Raw genomic sequence first — 17,298 nt, 5'->3', positions numbered from 1 at the left:
ACTTATTTATAAGACTTCAGTTATCCCCAGGGTAAAAAAAAGGGGGGCACGTTATCTACCTGGCCCGAGCCTCCACCTGGCTCTGCAAGGCCCTGGTACTGATATGCTATGGATGTTTGTATGGGATGGCAAAAAAAGGTTTGATGGTGATGATTTTCACCGGTGAAATGCTGGAGGGTTTGCATCTGTCTCCCCCTCCCTTTCCCCGCTGAGGTTTAGCAACCCAGCGGTGCATTACATCTGTAACAGAGACCTGCCTTTCAATGGCGTCACCAGAGAAGGAGGTCTCTCTCTCTCTCTTGCTCCCTCCTTCTCTCTTTTTTCCTTGGGTGAAGGTGGGGGAAGCACTCTGGTGGCTTTTATTTTTTAATTAGCCTGGCAAAAAAAAAAAACCTTCTCTTTTGCTAAACAGCCCGGTCTGCTTTCCTACAACCTCCATTTGCTTCCTGAAAAGAAGTCTCTCTCTCCCTCTCCCTCTTTCTGTTTTTTCTTCTCCTTCTTGCAACGAATCCGTTAGCTCAAGACTTCTTGCAGGAGGAGCATTTTCCCCTGAATTTCCCCCTCTGCCGCTTCTCTCCTCTCTCCCTCTCCCTCTCTCTCTCCTTCTTCTCTTTCCAGCTGTTGCTTGGGGAAAAAACTTTGCGCCCTGAGCTTGGATAACCTCTGTCGTCGGACCAACCGAAATTTCCGGCAAGAAACCCGGGGCGGGGAGAAGAAAAACCAAAAAAACAAAATTAGAGAAAGGTATGCGAAGGGGAATCTATTTAATTTCTTTTTTTCCTTTGGGATCTTTCTGGTTTTGCAAGGCTGGAGGGGTGGGGGGTGATGAAGCGCTCCAGGGACGGAGTTGCAGAAACCGTGCGCAAAAACGCCTGGTTTGGGGGATGAGGCCGGGGACGCGGTCTCCCCCCGGCCCCCACCCGAAAAGATGTCTTGCTTGGGGCTTTCTGTCTCCTCTCTGTCTCTGTTCCGGGGAAGAATAGGGCTTGCTGCCTTCTGGGTGGGTGGGAAAACATTGCTGCAGGATGCCAAGTATGTTCGCCTCGCGTTCCCAAAATTCTACACGTATGCAAAAATCTCCAGGGCTGATCTCGACCAGCTGCAGTGGCGAAAGGAAGGAAACATGACTTTCGGGGTCCCTCATCACCCAGGGGTCCTAAAAGCAGCTGAATTCATGCATTTATACAGCATAGCATTTCCCTAACTGGTACCCCGCGCTTCTTGGAAACTATAAGGCATAGGAAATATTTATTCCCACCCGCGGCTTTGACATGTTCATCAAAATCTGAGATGTAGTAGTTATTTTATTTTATTTTTAAGTGTGGTGATCTGTTGCAGGGCAGTGCCAAGGACAGGGACTGCCCAAGTGGCTGGTTGCAAAGGGAACCCTATAACAGTGCCCCATAGCCATAGCTATGAAGTGGGGGGGGGGGCTGCCAGGTTTTGGGCCTCCAGAGGGGTGCCATGGAGACCCCAGCCTGTGTATGTGTGTAGGGGGTGTCAAACTGGGTCTTTAACCTGGGTGAAATAAAGTCTACTTCCCCCCCCCCAGTCAGCCCCCAAAATGTATGCCCGCCCCTGACCATCTAGTTGGGCCTGGCCAGTGTTCCAACATCAGTCTCCCTTGATATGGTGGCTTTGGGTGTGGGGTTTGTGTGTGAGAGCCAGCCCCCTCCCAAATTATTATTATTATTATTACTAATTAAATTTGCGTGCCGCCCTATACTAGCAGGTTTCAGGGTGGTTACAACATAAAACCACAGTATAAAATACATAATAAAAACATAAACAAGAACAACCCAATCTCCCCACCCCCCAAAAAACCACATTTTAAAAGGGCATTGGATGTCAGCCAGCCAAAGGCCTGGCACCTAAAGGGGTTTAATGAAGGCGCCAGGCGAGCCTCCCTGGGGAGAGCATCCCACAGGCGGGGAGCCACTGCAGAGAAGGCCCTGTTCTCAAGGAAGAAGCACATGAAAAAGGGCCTCAGAGTCTGGGTCGTTTCATATGGGGAGAGGCAGCAATGGAGGTATCGATGGGCATTGCCATTCAAATGGCGTGGGTGCACTGCATCATGTGATCAATTATGGAGGGTGGGGCTTACCTGCCCTCCCCCCCATATTTTATTTAAGTTGGCACCCCTGTGTGTGTTTTCCTCCCAACTTTCTGACAACCTTTTAATTACCTGCATCTGCTAATTGGGCATCGCGGGATTACACGTCTACCTTCCCAACAAGCTTAAACGTGCTCCCTCGTCTCGGCTGCTCTTCGGGTGCCCACGAAAAATAAGTCAACAGCAGTGTGGGTTTTTTTTCTTCTTCTTCAAGCTGGGTATCTGGCTCGGAGCTCTGGGTCATATGCTCTGATTGGATCCTTAAAAGCATTCCCTTCCGTCCAATTTTAATTTTTTTTAAAACCCACACTCCAATGCACCGCAGGCTCAATTCAATTAATCCCTTGCAACCTGTTGTTTTAATCATCCGAGCAAACTTTAGCTGAGTTGAAAAGCCAAGCCATTCGCTCAGTGACGTCTGGTGGGTTGAGAGTGTAAATAATTGGGCTTAGTAATAATTAAAAATGAGAGCTGGGGTTAGGAGGAGGCTGGAGGAGAGCATTCTCTTTTTACCTCCCATTTCAGATGTTTCAAAGCTAAGGGCCATGGCCTCTTTTTATATTCTGAGCCTTTAATAACTGCCTGATGGGTATGAAGTTCACCCCGTGGTGCCCTTTTTGGCACGAAGGCACTCAGGGACATGGCAGTTGAATTTCTGATCAGGTAGCGACCTTCTCTGAAAGGGATATCTTGTATGCTGCTTGGACTACTGCAATGCGCTCTATGTGGGGCTTCCTTTGGAGGTGACCCGGAAACTCCAACTAATCCAGAATGCGGCAGCTAGACTGGGGACTGGAAGCGGCCACAGAGACCATATAACACCGGTCCTGAAAGACCTACATTGGCTCCCAGTACGTTTCCGAGCACAATTTAAAGTGTTGCTGCTGACCTCGAAAGCCCTAAACGGCCTTGGCCCAGTATACCTGAAGGAGCATCTCCACCCCCATCGTTCTGCCCGGACACTGAGGTCCAGCGCCAAGGGCCTTCTGCCAGTCCCCTCACTGCGAGAAGCCAAGCTACAGTGAACCAGGCAGAGGGCCTTCTCGGTAGTGGCACCCACCCTGTGGAACAACGCCCTCCCACCAGATGTCAAAGAGAACAACAACTACCAGACTTTTAGAAGACATCTGAAGGCAGCCCTGGTTAGGGAAGCTTTTAATGTTTGATGTATTACAGTATTTTAATATTTTTTTGGAAGCCGCCCAGAGTGGTTGGGGAAGCCCAGCCAGATGGGCGGGGTATAAATAATATATTATTATTATTATTATTATTATTATTATTATTATTATTATTATTATTATCTAGGAATGGGGAGAGGGGGGGAAATCTATTCAGTTTGCACCGAGGCGAACTGCATTTTCTGAAATGGCACACAAACTAAACAAAAGGAGCTGTTCGTTGAAATGTGCACTTTTCCCAATTCTGTAAAATGGTTCTCTGGCCAAAAAATGGCTGTCCTGGGTGATGGAAGAGAAAATAAGGTGCTCTTTTGGAAGAAACTGCTTTGCAAAACCAAAATTGGTCTATTTAGTCAAGCCTGCAGAAATCTGCAGGAAAGCGCGAGTAAACTTTCGTGAGGACTTTCAAAAAACAAAAATGTGTCAGCATGCAGAATTTGAACTTTAAGAATGGAAGGACGAGGAGCTGAGAGGAACCGAAATGGATGGATTGGTCTGTCCTTGCACTCTTCACATGCTTGTGGGACACCCTTGACTCCTCACACGTCTTCAGATCATAGAGTTGTCCTACTTAGAGGCAGCATACAAATAAAATGATGTATGTGCTCAGAGGTTTTACCACAATCAAGCAGTATGTGGATTTTGCTACATTCTGGAAACCAAGCCTGATGAGGAACGGTTGAAGGAGCTGGGGGTGTTTAGCCTGGAAAAGAGGAGAGTGAGAGGAGATACAATGGCATCTTCAAATATCTCAAGGGCTGTCACATGGAAGATGGAGGGAGCTTGTTTTCTCATGCTATGGAGGGTAGGACTCGAACCCACGGCTTCCAAGTTACAAGAAAGGAGATTCTGACTAAACATCAGGGGGGAAAACTTTCTGGCAGTAAGAGCTGCGTGACAACGGAACAGAGGTTGTGGACTCTCCTTGCTTGGAAGTTTTTGAGCAGAAGTTGGGTGGCCATCTGTCATGGATGCTTCAGCTGCATTGCAGGGGGTTGGACTGGATGACCTTTGGGGGTCCCCTTCCAACTCTACAGTTCTGTGATGCTGTGGTTTTATTTCACTCTCATGCCTTTACCTCTCTGATCAATTTCCTTGAGACTTTTGTGGTTGTTGCTCTTGAAAAGTATATCTTTATTGCGTTTAGATCCCACCTTTTCTCTGCGGAGCTTGGGGTGGCATACACAGTACTTCCCCTACCCACTTAACCCCCCCAACATCAACCCTGCGAGGTGGGATAAATAATAATAATAATAATAATAATAATAATAATAATAATAATAATAATAATATTTATTTATACCCCGCTCTTCCTGGTTCAAAACCGGGCTCAGGGTAACTAAAAACAAATTTAAAACACACACTTATAAAAGCAGCATAAAATACAGTATAAAAACATGAATAACAGTAAAATTCAAAAATCAGTTTAGGGGAAATAAGCATTAGATAATCCCCAGGGCTAGCTGGCTGAATTGGTCCTACTTGGGCCAGCGAGGAGGCCAGGGGAGAACTAGCTGTGGGGTCTCAGAGCAGCTGATCTTCATAAAAGGGGAGTGGGAGGGAAGGGAAATAAAAGATCAGGCTGAATTCAAATTAAAGGCCAAGTGGAATAGCTCTGTCTTACAAGCCCTGCAGAAGGAAGTTAAATCCTGCAGAGCCCTGGTCTCCTGGGACAGAGCATTCCACCAGGTCGGAGCCATCACTGAGAAGGCCCTGGCCCTGGGGGAGGATAGGATGAGAGAGAGAGAGACTGCCCCCCCCAAAGGGCATCTGGTGAGCTTTGTGGCCATGTGGGGGGGGATTTGAACCCAGGACACACAGGTCCTAGTACAACACTCTAACCATTATGCCACTACTGGCTCCCAGTTGCGGAGAGTTGGTTTTTAAGATGGGGGATAGAGAGACCCTGAAACAGACGAGAGCCTGCTATGCCAAAATCCCCCAGCCGAGTCCTACTCAGAGTAGACCCACTGAATTTAAAAGCCGTCAACTTGGGATGGGCCTACCCTGGGTCAACAATCGCCCGATGATGAAATAACCACATTTCCGAGCTCCCGGTCTGCAGAACAAGAGCTCAAGGTCCACGGGTCCCGTTGCCTTCCTTGCAAAAATCCTTCCTCGCTTCTTCGCAGGCGGAGAGGGACCCCTCCAGCCCATCTGCTTCCCATTACCCTCCTCTGCAGCTGGATCCAAAGCCAGCGCGGCCGAGCTGTCTGCAGACCCAGTGGCAAAATTGGGAACAGACGCTCTCGCTCTCTCCTTCCCTTCAACAACAATCTGGATTTTTAGGGGGGGGGAGAGAATTAAGATGTAAACTAATGCTCTCTGTGTCCTTCTCCCTTGCCTCTCTCCCCACTGTTTTGTGCCCCAAGCACCTCACAGTTTCTGTCCTCCTTTCTTTCTCCCCCCCACTATCTTCCTCTTGAGCCACAAAATCTCTTCTATGAGCCACAACAGACAACCTTTAGAAGACATCTGAAGGCAGCTCTGCATAGGGAAGTTGTTGGTGTTCAATGTTTTATTGTGTTTTCACATATGTTGGAAGCCGCCCAGAGTGGCTGGGGCAACAGAGTCAGATGGGTGTGGGGTATAAACAATAAAACAACAATTGCTGCTGCTGTTGTTATTGAATAGGACATGCTCTGGTTATCTCCCGCTTGGACTACTGCAATGCGCTCTATGTGGGGCTACCTTGGAAGGTGACCCGGAAACTGCAACTAATCCAGAATGCGGCAGCTAGACTGGTTACTGGGAGTGGCCGCCGGGACCACATAACACCGGTCTTGAAAGACCTACATTGGCTCCCAGTACGTTTCTGAGCACAATTCAAAGTGTTGGTGCTGACCTTTAAAGCCCTAAACGGCCTCAAAGGCCCAGTATACCTGAAGGAGCGTCTCCACCCTCATCGTTCTGCCCAGATGCTGAGGTCCAGCGCCGAGCGCCTTCTGGCAATTCCATCACAGCGAGAAGCCAAGTTACAGGGAACCAGGCAGAGGGCCTTCTTGGTGGTGGCGCCCGCCCTATGGAACGCCCTCCCGCCAGATGTCAAAGAGATAAACAACTACAGTGGTACCTCAGGTTAAGAACTTAATTCATTCCGGAGGTCCGTTCTTAATCTGAAACTGTTCTTAACCTAAAGCACCACTTTAGGTAATGGGGCCTCCCGCTGCCGCCGCACGACTTCTGTTCTCATCCTGAAGCAAAGTTCTTAACCCGAGGTGCTATTTCTGGGTTAGCGGAGTCTGTAACCTGAAGCGTATGTAACCCGAGGTACCACTGTACCTGACATTTAGAAGACATCTGAAGGCAGCCCTGTTCAGGGAAGTTTTTAACGTGTGACATTTTAATGTGTTTTTAATCTTTGTTGGAAGCTGCCCAGAGTGGCTGGGAAACCCAGCCAGATGGGTAGAGTACAAATAATAAATTATTATTATTATTATTATTATTATTATTATTATTATTATTATTATTACCTTCATCAGAGAAATGTTGGAGGGTATGCACCTAAGGGGCACAGGTTTGAGCCCCACACTAGGAGGGGGTTGAACAGGATGAACCTTGTGGTCTCTTCCAACTCTCCTGTTCTGTGATTATTATTTTTTAAATAATATTTATTAAAGTTTCAAAAAAATTACAAAAATAAAGAAAAAGAAAAATACAAAGTACAGAAAAAGTAAAAACAATTAAAAAGAAATCCATCTTTCCATGTCTTGTCTTTCATTTACTTGTTTCCTTGACCTCCTCACACCTCCCTTTTTTGTATTCTAGTTCAATTAATTATTTCAGCAAATCCTTTCCATTCTTGTTTCTATCTTACTAATTTATCTTAATATATTGTAACTTTACATTCTGACCTGTTAACAATCCATTCTTCCTTAACCCCATATAGCATTACTGCAAAAGCCACATTACATCATTCCAACATCCTTTTAGCATTCCTTAATTTTACAGTGTTTCTGTAGATAGTCTTTAAATTTCTTCCAATCTTCTTCTACTGACTCTTCTCCCTGGTCTCGGATTCTGCCAGTCATTTCCGCCAGTTCCATATAGTCCATCACCTTCATCTGCCATTCTTCCCGGGTGGGTAAATCTTGTGTCTTCCAGTACTTCGCTATAAGTATTCTTGCTGCTGTTGTTGCATACATAAAAAAAGTTCTATCCTTCTTTGACACCTATTGGCCGACCATGCCCAGGAGAAAGGCCTCTGGTTTCTTCAGAAAGGTATATTTAAATACCTTTTTCATTTCTTTATAGATCATCTCCCAGAAAGCCTTAATCCTTGGGCACGTCCACCAAAGGTGAAAGAATGTACCTTCATTTTCTTTACATTTCCAACACTTATTATCGGGCAAGTAATATATTTTTGCAAGCTTGACTGGTGTTATGTACACCTCTCCTGTTCTGTGATTCTGTGATGCTCCTCTTCGACAGAGCGATGCGGCAGACTCCTGGCACATGCTGAGCGCCGAGAACCAGCCCCTCCCCGCCGTGACGCCCGCCCCGCCCTTGCCGCCTCCTGCAGAGCACCCAGCGGCCGAGTATGGCATCCCAGGAACGCGGGATCCCTGTCTAAGCAAGCGTGGCGGCTCAGCGAAAGCAATGTTGGGGCAGACCCCCTCGGCCTGGTCCAACGCAGCCCCCATCGCAGCGAGCATCCTAGCCCACTATGGCGACGGCCTGGAGGCTTCTGACCTGGACCCTCGTCTCGGCCGTGTCCGTGGGCAACCTCCCAGGCTACGCCTTCCAGTCGCAAGGTACGTGGGGGGGGGCGGCGGGGCAAGGGAGCGCAGGCTGAGCCCCAAGCTGCTAGACCTCAGTGCTAGTTTTATAGAGAGTTACACTCTGACCTTATTCTGCCAATACTCCATAAATATACTGAAATACAGTGGGCGCTTGGGTTGTGAACATGATCTGTGCAACCTGAAACATTCGCAACCTGCCCACACGCAAGTTGTGATTCGGCGCTTCTGCGCATGCACAACTACCAAAACCTGGAGGTAACTCATTCCGGGACTTCTGGGTTTCAGTGGCCCGCAACCCGAAAAAACGCAACCTGAAACGGCTGTAACCCGAGGTATGATTGTATACTGAACAGTTTCTTGCCACTCTGTCGCTCCTAGATAACAATCCTGGCGTGACACACAAGGTGGCCAAATTTAGGGCAGCAGCAATTAAAACACGACATGCAACCATTGGTGCATTTCCGAGCACAATTCAAAGTTTTGGTCTGACCTTTAAAGCCCTAAACAGCCTCAGCCCTCTAGACCTGAAGGAGCATCTCCACCCCCATCGTCCATCCCGGACCCTGAGGTCCAGCTCTGAAGGTCTTCTGGCAGTTCCCTCGTTGTGAGAAGTGAGGTTGCAGGGAACAGGGGGAAAGGGCCTTCTCGGTGGTGGTGCCCTCCCTGTGGAACCAACTCTTAGCAGATGTCAGGAGATGAAGAACTATACAACATTTAGAAGACACCTGAAGGCAGCTCTGTATAGGGAACTTTAGAATGGTTGACATTTAATTATTTTCTATATTTTCTGGAAGCCAGTCTGAAGGGTGAGATATTAGTAGTAGTAGTAGTATTACCCGAGATTATAACACATTGTCCAACGAACATTCCTAGGTCAGAAAGGTGTCCCCCCCCCCCAGTTATTTTTATGTATATGTGATTTTAGATTATTTTACTTTGTTCTGCGTTTTTTAAATTTTGCAGTTGGTGTTCTATGTTTTGATTCTGGTCATTGACCGTAATATAATGACTTACTTACTAGACCTCAAGGAAGCTTTCTTGATCTGGGGGCTGCATTTACTTCTGGACAGCCTTCCAGCAGCGAGGACAGAGGCCAAATTGGGTGGGGGAGATGGGAGACTGCCTCTTCTGGGATGTCACATACTAGATGGACACAGAGGAACAGTGTGAGGAACCAGCTGGGGGACTCTCAAGAGAAGACGCCTCAGAGGCTGTACAATAATTAGTGGGCAGAAGGAGAAAAGGGAGGACTGGGGGAAGGAGATGTTGGAAGCTGAAGGGGTAACAGGGCTTAGTGAGCAGGGAGAGTCTGTGCCAGAGAGCAGTCCAGAATCAAAGGCTGAAGCAGGAGAGGAGGGAGGCCAAGAGGCAGAGATGGTGAAGCATCACGGGTGTCTCCCCCTCTTGCTGTGACAAGCTCCCTTCTCTTCTTGTCCCCCAGAACCAGGAGAGGCATGAAGAGGGCAGAGGAGAGGTTGCCTGTGTGCAGGCACAGCCTCCGATTGCTTGGGGGAGATCCTGGATTGGATGGGACTGAGGCAGCTGCTTCATGGGGGCAAGACCTGCCAGAGATGATTTGCTTTGCTCACTAGGCCTTATCTATCCAGATATAGTTGGAGGAACACCTCTATTTAGAAGGGGTGTACGAGTCCGGGGGTGGCAAAAACTGTGGCCCACTTAGTGCTGTTGGAGCAGCTGGACTCCCAACTCCCAGGAGCCAGTGTGCCCATCAGTCAGAGGGGATGTGGGAACTTGACCCCCAACAGCATCTAGAATGCCCCAGGGGCACCCCATCTCTCTCTTCCAGAATGAACATGGATTGCCACGCCGAGCCAAACCCTGTGAATCACCAGGGCACTGAACCCAGGTCCCGATTCACCCACGTGCATTTCTTTTCTCTCCCATGTGCATTTCCTTCCCCCCCCTCCAGAGGAGTTCCTCTCAAGCCTCGACCACTATGAGATCGCCTTCCCCGTGCAGGTGGACCAGAATGGGGACTTCCTGACGTTTGACGTGAAGAGCCCGCGAAAGCGGCGGGCCCGTCGCGGGACGGGGGCCCCCTTCCACGAGCCCCCCCGGGAGCAGCAGGTCTTCTACAGGGTCTCAGCCCACCGGGCGCAGTTCCTCCTCAACCTGACGCTGCACACGAACCTGCTGGCGGAGCGGTTCCGGGTGGAGTACTGGCGGCACGACGGGGTGGACCGGAAGCACGAGTTCCACGAGGACTGCCACTACTCTGGCCACCTGCAAGACGAGTACCTCAACTCCAAAGTGGCCATCAGCAACTGCAACGGGCTGGTAAGCTGCCCCCCCCGGGCTCAGCCTCATCTGTGCTAGGCCTGGGACCCTCCCCTAAAAAAACCCAACAACACGGCAACATTCTAGTCCTCATTGCTCCCTAAAAACAATGTAAGATTCTAGTGAAGTCACAGGGAAGCAGGCAGAGGGCCTTCTCAGCAGTGGCACCCTCCCTGAGGAACACCCTCCTGTCCGATGTCATAGAGAAGGGAAAAAAACACATACACAACTTTTAGAAGACATCTGAAGGCATCCCTCTATTGGGAAGCTTTTAATGGTTGATGTTTTATTGTGTTTTTCATATTTTGTTGGGAGCCGCCTACCGTGGTTGGGTAAACCCAGTCAGATGGGTGGCATATAAAAACTAAAATCATTATTATTATCACTCCCAGAGAGAGATTTACGCTATTCCTTCCGAGTGGAAAAGGTTTGCACTTTGGGAAAAAGGTTCTGCAGGCCTTCCGTGGGCGACTCTTTCCACTCTTCACTTTGGAAGATCCTCCTTGGTTTCTCAATCCGAGACTCATTCTTTCCCTCTTTACAATTCAAGGAGGAAAATTTTGCAATGTCTCCTCCTGTTGTCACTGTCTCTTTGGCTCCCGGCCCGAGGACATGGCGGTAACTCAGTAAACGCCCCCAACACGCACCCCCAGACAATTTCCTAACCATGCAAGATCCCGGAACGGATTCTGGAGTAAGAAATTAAGATGATCCTGGCTGCTGGGTCATGCTAAAATCCAGTCCGGCAGGAACTCTCCCCACTGATTTTGGAAAGTAGTTTGCCTGTTCACGATGCCTTCAGACACCTCTTAAGACCTTGCTGCCAAATTCAGCAGGATCACAGCCTCCAACATTTCTCCGGGGAAATTAGGGACATCCTATTCAACAACAGGACGTGGGTGGCGCTGTGGGTTAAACCACAGAGCCTAGCACTTGCCGATCAGAAGGTCGCGGTTCGAATCCCTGCGACGGGGTGAGCTCCCGTTGTTCGGTCCCTGCTCCTGCCAACCTAGCAGTTCAAAAGCACGTCAAAGTGCAAGTAGACAAATAGGTACCGCTCCGTCGGGAAGGTAAACGGCGTTTCCGTGCTTCTCTGGTTTGCCAGAAGCGGCTCAGTCATGCTGGCCACATGACCCGGAAGCTGTATGCAGGCTCCCTCGGCCAGCAAAGCGAGATGAGCGCCGCAACCCCAGAGTTGGCCACGACTGGACTTAATGGTCAGGGGTCCCTTTACCTTTATTCAACAACAACAACAACTTCCCTATGCAGGGCTGCCTTCAGATATCTTCTAAAAGTTGTCTAGTGACTGGATCTCCTTGGCTCAGGGATTGATTGCATCACTGCATACCCCCCCCCCCCACATTTCTCTAATGAAAATGGGGACGTCCAAAGGGAAAGCGGGACATTCCGGGATCAAATCAGAAACCGGGACGGCTTCTGTAAATCTAGAACTGTCCCTGGGGAATTGGGACACTTGGAGGTCTGCAAGATGGTACCTGGGATCAAGGTGCAGGTTTTCATCTATACAGTGGACACTCGGGTTGCAAATGTGATCTGTGTGGGATGCAAGTCTGCAACCTGCAGTGGTGCGTATGCGCACGCATGGGTTGCAATTCTGCGCTTCTGCGCAAAGCGTGATTTAGCGTTTCTGTGCATGCACGACCCCCCAAACCTGGAGGTTAACCCGTTCCGGTACTTCTGGGTTTCGGCGGGTCCGTAACCTGAAAAAACGCGACCTGAAGCGTCTGTAACCCGAGGTATGACTGTATTTGGAGACTGCCAGGTGTCATTCTGAATCAAGATGGTGGACTGAAACTTTCAAAACTGCAACGATACCAACCAAATTTGGCTAGATTGTTCCTTTGTCAATGTTTAAATGCCACCGGACACCATTTTAAGAACCCAGGAAGAGCCCATTGAATCAGGCCAACGGCCCATCTAGCACAGCATCCTGCTCTAGCCACTGATAGCCCTCTCCTCCATGAATCTGTCTAATTCTCTTTTAAAGCCATCCAAGTTGGTAACCATCGCAGCCTCCTGTGGCAAGGAGTTCCATAGTTTATGCCACTGCGTAAAGAAGGACTCCCTTTTATCTGCCCTGGATCTTCCAACGTCCAGCTTCATTGCATGCCCACGAGTTCCCTAAACTCGAAAGCCCCAGGCACTGCAACCTTTCCGATGCGACTCCAAACGCAGGCCGAATTTCTCTCCCATCTCTGCAGCGGAATGAAAAGGAATATTGTTGAGCAGCGCTGGATAAGATGGGAAGGGAAGCCCTCCTCCCAGGGCGCTTTTAACTCTTAAAAAAAAATAAGAGTTTCCTCTGCTCTCTCTTTTAAAGCATTTGGGAAATCTGCTAGCACGGTTATCAGTTGGTTTGTGGGTCCCCCAACTTTTTCTCTCTCCCTCCAAGCCCCCTCCACAAAGAACCAGAGTTGAATCACTTCTGTGTGCGTGTAATGAAAAGTTTCTGGTTTCCCAGCCCTAGAAAGGGGCGGTGTTGATGGCCGGGCTGTGGATTTCCTTTCCGGACGAAAGCTTTGTTGCTCTTGGCTGCAAGCCACGCTTCCGAGGACAAGTGGGGTAGTGTGAGGCTAGGCTGGCAAGGAGTCCGGCCGAAAACTCGAGCGTCAGGCGGAGAGAGAGCAGCCGGGAAGGAGGAGAGGGGGGTCGCCTCGTGGCTTGTGGCAGGGTCACCCTGGGGTGCAAAACATAAGGACATAAGGACAGCCTGCTGGTCAGGACAGCGGCTCACGTAGCCTAGGATCCTGCTCTCGCAGTGGCCGTCCAGATCATGGAATCATAGAAGTTGGAAGGGACCCCCAGAGATCCTCTAGTCCAACAACCTGCAGTGCAGGCTTCCTTTGGAGAAGCAGGACCCAAGCACAAGCTCTTTCCTTTCCTGTGTTTTCCAGCAACTGGTATTCAAAAACATTTGTTGCCTGCAAACCACAGCCATTAATGGCTAGTAGCCATTATTATTATTATCATTACCGTATTTTTCGCTCTATAAGACGCACCAGACCACAAGACGCACCTTGTTTTTGGAGGAGGAAAACAAGAAAAAAAATATTCTGAATCTCAGAAGCCAGAACAGCAGGAGGGATCGCTGCGCAGTGAAAGCAGCAATCCCTCTTGCTGTTCTGGCTTCTGGGATAGCTCCGCAGCCTGCATTCGCTCCGTAAGACGCACACACATTTCCCCTTACTTTTTAGGAGTGAAAAAGTGAGTCTTATAGAGCAAAAAATACACAATTCCAATTTATATACCACCCTTTATCAGAAAGTCCCAGGGCAGTGAACAACATTAAAAACACATTTCAGAACATCAGTGATACAAACATAATAAAAAGCAAACTGACAGACAGCATAATATGAAAGCAGTCATCATAACAGTCTTCTCTGCCACACTTTCACAGGCCATAGATTACTTAATAGCCATCGGCCTGGGCAAAGAGGAATATTTTTGCCTGGCACATGTAGTGATGCTGCCAGGCGAGCCTCTCTGGGAAGAGCATCCCACAATCGGGGAGTCACCACAGAAAAGACCCCGGTCTCTTGCTGCCACTGGCATGGGGGACATAGAGAAGGGCCTCCGGTGACAAGCGTGGGGTTGGTTCATACCGGGAGGGGCTATCCTTAAGGTATTGAGGTCCTGAGCCGTGCCAGGTTTTGTAAGGTTGGCACCAGCACTTTGAATTGGGCCTGGAAACTAATGGGCGGCCAGTGCGGTTGTGCCAGGATTGGTGTTCTGTGCTCAAACCACCTTGTTCTGGTGAGTGATCAGTTTTTGGACCGTCTTCAGAGTCAGACCCACGTGTAAACGCGTTGCACGTTCCTCCTCTTCTCGTTCCAGCATGGTGTGATCATCGCAGACGGCGAGGAGTACTTCATTGAGCCCCTGAGCCCCGGCACCAATATCAGTGGTGGGCACGAGAGTGAAGGGAGTCCCCATGTGGTCTACAAGAGATCGTCTCTCCAGCACCCACACATGGACGCCGCCTGTGGGGTGCTAGGTATGCCGTGGGCCAGATCCGGGTGGATAAACTCTTACAGACATTGGAAGGGGGCACAAGGATCATCTAGTCCAACCCCTTGCAGTGCAGGAACCTTCCACCCAACATGGGGCTCAAACCAGCACCCTGAGAGTCTCATACTCTACCAGCTGAGCTATGGCGTCCGTATGGCTGGGATGCAGTCCTTACTTGCCTCTCTTGCTGGGATGGAGGGTAAAGAGAAGGGTGTTTCCATAGCTGTCAACCGTCCCTTATTTGGCGGGAAAGTCCCTTATCCCAGCCCTGCGTCCCGCTGCTGTCCCTTATTGATGATGTCCCTTAAATTTCCCGGGTTTCAAAGGAAGCAGCTCCTCTCCCTCCCTCCCTGCCGGCCTCGGAGGAGGGAGGCTCCAGCTGTGTTGCTTGGCTGCGTTGCTCACCCAATAAGGAGTCTAAGAACGACTGGGGGGTGGAGCTTGCATGCCTTGTGCCGATCAAATCGGCCACGTTGCCTGGGGACTCGCCTTTGCTCAGCGCTTCCCAGCGGAGAGGTGACGGTGGTTTTCCTTGCTGCATCCCCTTTGCCGGGTTGCTGCGCTGTGGGAACCACCGCTTAAGGCTTCGTTTGGCTGCTGGTTGACTAAAATCCCTTATTTTGGCTGCTGGTCCCTCTGTCCGCACAGGTGTCTGCATTTAAACCCTCGTTTGCAGAGGGCACAGGTGCATAGCTGTCAACCGTCCCTTATTTGGCGGGAAAATCCCTTATCCCAGCGCCGTGTCCCGCAGCTGTCCCTTATTGATGATGTCCCTTAAATTTCCCGGGTTTCAAAGGAAGCAGCTCCTCTCCCTCCCTCCCTGCTGGCCAGGGAGGAGGGAGGCTCCAACTGTGTTGCTTGGCTGCGTTGCTCACCCAATAAGGAGTCTAAGAATGACTGGGGGGTGGGGCTTGCATGCCTTGTGCCGATCAAATCCATGGGTTAGGGGGCGCAAATTTCTTGCCTTGCCCCGAGTGCTGACAACCCACGCTACGCCACTGCTGCTGGTCCCTTATTTTCAAATCTGTAAGTTGACAGCTATGGGTGTTTCTGAGTGTAGAAACTTGCCTGCTTTTGCCTTTCAACCCACCTGGCCCCTGGAAGGTTTCCAAGGATGAAATGTGGCCCCCAGACGGTACAACGCTCCCCTACTCTGCTCTGCATATTTATCTGGGAGTAGGCCCCAACTGAACGTAGCGGGGTTTATTTCTGAGTAAACACGTATTGGGTTGGGCTTTGCAGCTTCAAAGCAACAGGAAGCGAAACACCCTTATGTAAGTATTTGGGTGTTTATTTAAAGTATTCCTGTCCTGCTTTTTTCCACCGAGCATCCAGCCACAAAAAAAAGAGAATAGCGTCAAGCTAGGAGTCTTGACTGACTGATGTAAGCTGATTTCAACTGCAAAATATTATTTATAACAACTGGACAAACATCAACGTATTTTTTTGAAAGCGCCCATTTGTAGAATTGCAAGGGACCCCCCAGGGTCATCCATTCCAACCCCCTGCAAAGCAGGAATTGCAGCTAAAGATTCCCCCAATCTCTGCTTATAAATCTCCAAGGGACAGTCCGTCACTTTCTGCACACTTTTGCCTCTGGTCCTGCCCGCGGCTGGCGTGTGGCCCCTGAGTGGTTGCACAGATAGGAATGTGGCCCTTGTGCCGAAATAGGCCAGAAATCTGCTTGGCGGTAGAAATTTTGAAAGCCATCTGGGAGGCTCAGTGAGGAATGCATTTTGACCTAACAGACGCTTGGTTCAAGGATGTGGTTTTGGATTCCGGTTTGCCTTTGTGGGGGAGACATACGCCTCCCGCTAACTTGGGAGCTGGAATCCAAAGGATCGGATTCCCGGATACCAGAAGGAGTAAAGAAGAGGACACTGTCAAAGCCATTTTGTATTGAATGCCGATGAGCGGCCTTCTGCTGCCCTCTTCAAGCACTCTGGTCATTCCCTGCGTTCTCTGGGCAGGAGCAAATCTGCTTCCAATTTGTTTCTTGGAGAGATAACAATCCCCAAAACAAGCAACTGGCGCTCTGCATTCCGGGCTCTTTCAAATGCTGCTCTGCCTCCTGATCCGGGCCGGTTTAGTTCCCAATACTGTTCCTGAAATCTGGAAGTGGCCTGAAATATACCCAGAGTTGAGAGTGGATTTCATGCTCTGTATTCAGCTCATAGTGGTGAGGAGGAATGGATGTTCCCCCAGAAGGTCTGCTTTATATACATTATTTACACAATGGGCCCACGTGATTGGCTGATTCCGGGATTCTCCTGTAGGGCAATTAGGCTGTGGATTCACTTCCACCTGGAGTTGGATTGGGTGGCTCCTGTAGACCAATCAGATTGCTGCATTCTGAATCCTATTGTTCTAGGACCAATCAGACTGCTGCATTCCGGATCCTATTGTTCTAGGACCAATCAGACTGCTGCATTCTGGATCCTATTGTTCTAGGACCAATCAGACTGCTGCATTTTGGATCCTATTCAACTTAGTACATAACATGGCCCTTAAAATGGGCGATTGTCCAGGCCTAGGTGGCCTTAAGAGGATGTCCAGGCTTAGGAGGCCTTGAGGACTGGCTGGGCCTAGTAGGCCTCAGGTGTTTTCCAGGCTTAGAAGGCCTTGAGGATTGACTGAGCCTAGTAGGCCTCAGGGATTTTCCAAGCCTACTAGGCCTTGTGGATTGGCTGGGCCTAGTAGGCCCCAGGAATTGGCCAAGGATTGGCTGGGCCCAGTAGGCTTCAGGGATTTTCCAGGCTTAGTTGGCCTTGAGGATTGACTGGAGCCTAGCAGGCCTCAGGGAACGACTGTGGCTAGTAGGCCTCAGGGATTTTCCAGGCCTATTAGGCCTTGGAGATTGGCTGGGCCTAGTAAGTCTCTGGGATTTTCTGGGCCTAGAAGGCCTCAGATATTGGCCAAGCCTAGTATGATTTAGAGA

At 49.6% G+C, this 17,298-nt stretch overlaps 1 protein-coding gene across 2 annotated transcripts in view; it reads left to right on the top strand.

The window, feature by feature from the left end:
* The first annotated feature begins 429 nt into the window (after positions 1-429).
* Positions 430-17,298, top strand: part of ADAMTS10 (ADAM metallopeptidase with thrombospondin type 1 motif 10) — a 38,119-nt gene continuing 21,250 nt past the window's right edge. For both annotated transcript variants that reach the window (XM_081895422.1, XM_081895421.1), the window contains exons 1-4: positions 430-744; positions 7,723-8,045; positions 9,964-10,331; positions 14,187-14,346. In XM_081895422.1, coding sequence (XP_081751548.1) covers positions 7,958-8,045; positions 9,964-10,331; positions 14,187-14,346 — 616 coding nt within the window. In that variant the 5' untranslated portion in view covers positions 430-744; positions 7,723-7,957. The remainder of the gene's footprint in view (positions 745-7,722; positions 8,046-9,963; positions 10,332-14,186; positions 14,347-17,298) is intronic.

The sequence above is a fragment of the Podarcis melisellensis genome (genome assembly GCF_964234715.1).
Source record: "Podarcis melisellensis genome assembly, chromosome: 18".
NCBI classification, from domain to species: Eukaryota; Metazoa; Chordata; class Lepidosauria; order Squamata; family Lacertidae; genus Podarcis; species Podarcis melisellensis.
The sequence above is the reverse complement of the archived record's forward strand: the minus strand, read 5'-3'. Positions and strand labels throughout refer to the sequence as shown.